At 44.1% G+C, this 6,000-nt stretch overlaps 1 protein-coding gene across 6 annotated transcripts in view; it reads right to left on the bottom strand.

Annotated features, from left to right (window-relative positions):
- LOC143299059 (protein furry-like) overlaps positions 1-6,000 on the bottom strand; it is a 119,819-nt gene that overhangs the window by 46,894 nt on the left and 66,925 nt on the right. For 5 of the 6 annotated variants that reach the window (XM_076612159.1, XM_076612158.1, XM_076612157.1 and 2 more), the window contains exons 43-46: positions 4,322-4,424; positions 3,463-3,560; positions 1,561-1,728; positions 246-395 (exon numbers count right to left, since the gene is read on the bottom strand). In XM_076612159.1, coding sequence (XP_076468274.1) covers positions 246-395; positions 1,561-1,728; positions 3,463-3,560; positions 4,322-4,424 — 519 coding nt within the window. Of the gene's footprint in view, positions 1-245; positions 396-1,560; positions 1,729-3,462; positions 3,561-4,321; positions 4,425-4,627; positions 4,643-6,000 lie in introns of all 6 variants that reach the window. The other variant, XM_076612154.1, reaches the window with a different exon arrangement.

The raw sequence follows: 6,000 nt of genomic DNA on the forward strand, positions 1-6,000 counted from the left end.
TTCATGGACAGAAGACCTTTCACACCTCATCCTCACCACCAGAGTATATTCATACATACCTCAAGCTGCAAGTAGGACACACACATACACAAAACACACCTATGCACACACACACACACACGCACCAACACACAAACCACATACATCACCCACACACACACTCACACACACACACATCAAGTCTGCCCACCCACCCCACCCACAACATACCACTTCCCTCCCCCCACACACCCCCAGGATCTGACCTGGACGTGTTTGTTGAGAGCGTTGAAGAGCTCCTGGTTGAGGATGCGGTTGCTGCTGGAGGGCAGAGCGTTGATGTCCACGTAGTGCGCGATGCAGTACAGGATCTGTAGGATGTCCGACTGGTACAGGTGGGGGCCCTTCTCCAACACCTGTCACACACACACACACAGAGTTTTTCTAACACCTCTCTCTCTCTCATACACACAGAAACAGAGATTTTCCAACACCTCTCTCACACACACAGCTTCTCCAACACCTGTCACACACACACACACACAGTTTTTCCAACACCTCACACACACACACACACACACACACACAGATTTTCCAACATCTGTCGCACACACACTCACAGAGCTTTTCCAATACCTGTCACGTACATAGAGCTTTTCCAACATCTGTCACAGAGAGAGAGAGCTTTTCCAAAATTTCATTCACACACACACACACACAACTTTTCCAATACCTCACACACACACACGCACACACACACACATACACAGAGCTTATCCAACACCTCACACACACACACACAGCATATCCAACACCAGACACACACACAATACCTGACAGTGCCTATCTCAATACCAAATTTCAAAGAGAAATAAAGGATTAAAAAAACATAACATTAACTCCTCCTCTCTGACCTGCCCCCCCCCCCCCCCCCCCAAAACGCTGATATGGAAATCTATAACACTGAAATACTCCCACCTGTTGGATTTTCTTTTTGGAATGTGGATACTTACATAGCATCTGTCCTCACTCAGAGACTATGCTCTCACTGTTTCACAGACACCGAGTCACTTTCACAACAAGCTCCCTGCCTGGTTACAGTTGACATGACAGCTGCCTTTAGGCGCTCATCATTTGTTTCCTGTGTCATGCTTCAGTCATGCCTGTACACGTACACACACACACACACACACATATATACTACTTACCAGAGTGGATTTTACAACAAAATTTTGCCAGGGACAACTCTCTTGTTGCCATGGGTTCCTTTACATGTACTAAGAGCATGCTTTACTCAGGACCTCAGTTTATCATCTCATCTGAATGAATATATATATATATATATATATATATATATATATATATACATACATACATACATACATACATACATATATATATATATATATATATATATATATATATATAGCAATCAGACAACCACTTATGGTCTAGTGGAGAGGAGAAAATTCTGACAAAGTGTGAGATCAAGTCCCACACGCTCAGGTTCTCTGGCTTCCTAGGCGGACGAGTAAAGTTAGCACTGGGCCAGCACCGCACCTCCGGCCCACAGGGACTGACCTCAACGAGGAAGGAGACGAGGGTGAGGGCAGAGCAGGCGTAGACATCCAGCAGGTACTTGACCACACACTTGGTCCACTGCACACTGTCCTTGCCGAAGGTGCCACGGCTGTACAGCGACATCACCGTCGCCAGGTTCGTCAGGTCCTCTGACTGCTGGCTGCACATCTGTACATACACACACACAAGCACACACACACATATGCACACACACACACACACACACACACACACACACACATTGTTGTCTCATTCGTTCACTAATTCTGCAGATCCAGCTGTCCTAACTGGAAACTGTCTTCAGTGGAAATGTTCTGTATGACAATCAGCTTATAACTGAAACAGTTTAAAGTTTTAGGTACAAGCCCCACTGGCTCTCTTATTGTGAATCTACCAGAAGATCAGTAAGTCTGCTGTTTTATTCTTTTTTTTTTCTTTTTTTTTTTTCCTTTTTCAATGCAAACTGAAAAGAGAGTGAGGGGAAAGGGAGCCGTAAGACAGGCAAGGGTGGGCTGGGGGGAAGGGGGGAGGAGCTGGATTTTTGTCTGAAGTCACAACTGTGGATACACCTTAAACAAAAGAACAAACGAACATCATGGTGTTACAATGGGTCAAAACACGAATCTGGAGCCAAACAATGCAAGAATTTCATTTTTTACAAGTCAGTCAATTATCCACACTGTAAAGTTCATTTGCTTTTCTGCTTCTTCTGCATTTGTGGGCTACATCTCCCACATTCACTTGTATGTGACAATGGCCTTTTACTTATATGACCGTTTTTAACCTGCAGTATAGGCTGCCATACTCCATTTTCAGGGCTGTGCAAGCCAGATATGTTCTTGTTACAATCACCCACTGAACGCTGACATGAATTACGGGATACTGAACATCCACATTCTATTTATACATGAGTATACCAGTACACCTGAATGGGGTTTAGTTCTGCTGTTGACCTGGGAGATTGCAAAGACCTTCACCCTCCACGTGCCACAACCAAGATTGAAACCCAAGACCTTCAGATTGCAAGTGCAGTGCTTTAACCACTGAGCTGCTGCCTCAGTCAACACTTGCTCTGTCACTAGAGAAGTGGTGACTACTGATAGGTAAGCTACCAAGACCACGATGTGAACAAAAATAGCTGGCATGTTGCTTTCTGTTGTTTTTAATATATTCACTGTACACACCAAAGTCACTTGAATGTCTAGGCAAGATGGTGTGACTACAAGACTGAAGACTGTAAACTCATGTCACACAAAGCTACACATCTTATGCAACCTTGACCTGTTCATTCATTTAATCAATTGCCGTCAATATCTGCCAGTTCAATGGATAACAAACTGAGTACACTTCCAGCGTATTGTTGTTGCACTGACTCTTAGTGTGGGGCACATAAACCCTTTTTTCTTTTTTTTATTCAGACAAACTCCTTTCCATAATGCACACTTTTTCTGGCACAGGGGATGTTGTTACATTTCTCCTGTAATATTTACAAACTTTCTACCCATCTGGGTTTTTTTTTTTTGGGGGGGGGGGGGTTTGTTACTTTTTCTTCCCAATAATCTATGCATGTATGTGTTAATATCTGTGCACAAATGTTTGCATTCATGTACTCTTTCATCGCCATATGCAACTTTTGTCGACATCAAGGGATCAAGTTGATATGACCATTTTTCACATTGTAACAAAGCTTGACGGCAGCAGGCAGTCTCCTGCCAATAGAACAGTCACTTATCTGTGCCTCCCTGCCCAGTCTGAAGTGAACAACTCCATTGTGTTGTTTTGACACAAACCGAAGCCTGTTAGTGAGAGCATCGTTTCTAAAATAGTTGGCACTGGGAAGTATTTTTCACAGAGAGACTTGGCGGTGACAGAGTTAAAAACAACAAGAAAAGAGGCTGTGACCTGAGCGACGTTGTCTGCAGCGTCCCGACACAACTGACAGGGGTTCTCATAGTTGTGCACCAGGTAGGGCAGCAGAGCCGTCGTCACCAGGGGGAATCCTGCAGTCATACCAACTTTGTCAGCTGTGTGTGTGTGTGTGTGTGTGTGTGTGTGTGTTTGTGTCCATGTATGTGTGTATGTGTTTGAGTGTGTGTGCATATGTGCATGTGTGTGTGTGTGCGTGTGTGTGTGTGTGTGTGTGTGTGTGTGTGTGTGTGTGTGTGTGTGTGTGTGTGTGTGTGTTTGTGTGTGCATGTGTGTGTGTGTGTGTGTGTGTGTGTGTGTGTGTGTGTGTGTGTGTGTGTGTGTGTATGTGTGTGTGTGTGTGTGCGCGCGTATGTGTGTGTTCACGTACATGTGCATACATGCCTGTGTGCAGACATGAGCATGTTCAAACTCTGTGTGCATGTGTGCACATGGGTATTTTACAGACTTGATTGTGTGTTTGCATTTGTGTTTTGAATACATATAATTAACATTGCTCAATCTTTATGTCACTTTTTATAAATGTATCTTTTGTGTTGGCTTTATACATGTATTTAATAATCTTAGTATCACTGCAAAACATGTAGCACTCTGCAGTTACACAGTATAAAACAATATTACTATTACGACTACTTCTACTACTACTAACAACAATAATAAAAAATCCTTATCATCATCATCATCATCACCAGTAGTGGTAGTCGTAGTAGTAGCAGTAGAGGTAGTAGCAGTGGTACTATATTCTACTAAATGATGATAATAACAATAATGATGATAATATTACGAATAATATAAAAAAATCTATCAGCAACAAAGTGAGGGTTATCCGACATACCCCAGGCACCGGGGGTGGGGTCCATGACAGGAGAGTTGACACACAGGATGATCTTGGACAGCAGGCCCCAGGTGGGTTCCGCCACCACCTGTGATGTGCACCCCTGAAAACCACACACCTGTCCTGTCACACACCCCACCACCTGTGATGTGCACCCCTGAAAACAACACACCTGTCCTGTCACGCACCCAACCACCTGTGATGTGCACCCCTGAAAACCACACACCTGTCCTGTCACACACCCCAACACCTGTGACGTGCACCCCTGAAAACAACACACCTGTCCTGTCACACACACCCCACCACCTGTGACGTGCACCCCTGAAAACCACACACCTGTCCTGTCACACACCCCAACACCTGTGACGTGCACCCCTGAAAACCACACACCTGTCCTGTCACACACCCCAACACCTGTGACGTGCACCCCTGAAAACAACACACCTGTCCTGTCACACACACCCCACCACCTGTGACGTGCACCCCTGAAAACCACACACCTGTCTTGTCACACACCCCACCACCTGTGATGTGCACCCCTGAAAACCACACACCTGTCAGACACCCCAACACCTGTGTTGTGCACACCTGTTTTTTCTTTCTTTTTTTTTAACCTGAAGCTTTATAATAACAAATACAGAACACATTTTAACGATTAGATTTTTTTTTTTTTTTTTTCAAATATATCCCAAGTGAGTCTTGAAGGCCTTGCCTCTCTTGTTTAACTCACTCCAGACAATGGAACGCTATAGCGTTCCTGACATAAGGTAGTGTCCGGACAACAGAATGCTATAGCGGCTTTGACAATTAAAATTTTTTCAACGTTTTCCTCATGGGGTAGCATAAAAATCACAGCTACACTGGGTATTGCGAACGTGTCATGGGTCGAATGGAAAGTTTCTTTATGAGGTTCTGTAATATACACTCGCTGGCCAGCCGTTGACCTTGGTACCCCACATGACAAGCTAATCTGCATACGTATCAAAAATGGCCTCGCAAATGATACAAGTGGAAATTTTTTGAGCAAACTAGATCACGACAGCAGCTTCTTACTGCTGATGAAGGGATTGAAATGCTTCAAACTGAAGGTTTCAACATCGACGAGGATGATGAAGACATTGAATAAAGTATCTGCAGTGAAGAAAGCTACCAGCAAGAAGTTACTGACAGTGACTCAGCTTCTGAGAGCAGTGAAGAGAGGAAGGGGGGTGGGTGTACACACAGCGTGAGAAGAGGGATCAGTGGGTCAGGTACAGGGAGTTTCATTCAATTACTTTGTATTTTGTATTTTTTGTGATTTTTTTTCCCTAACCCTACCAAATGGGTCATCTGTAGAGAAAAGCAAGGGAGAAAACTATTCGTCTGGAGTGAGTTAATCTGGTTATTTTTTTATACGGCAACATTTAAGTGTGAAAATTTATATTTTCACTGGATGTCAACCATCATCAGTCCCACACACACACACACACACACGCACACACACACACACTCACGCACACACACTCACGCATGCACAAACACAGACATAGACACAGACACACAGGGCAATGTGAACACATACTCAGGCATGCACACACATGGATAGAGGCATGCATGCAATGGCACAGGGAATTAATCTGGATGACATGAGGATAGTGGAAGTATCTATATATTGAGACAGACAGACAGACAGACAGAGA

The sequence above is a fragment of the Babylonia areolata genome, chromosome 24, assembly GCF_041734735.1.
Source record: "Babylonia areolata isolate BAREFJ2019XMU chromosome 24, ASM4173473v1, whole genome shotgun sequence".
NCBI classification, from domain to species: Eukaryota; Metazoa; Mollusca; class Gastropoda; order Neogastropoda; family Buccinidae; genus Babylonia; species Babylonia areolata.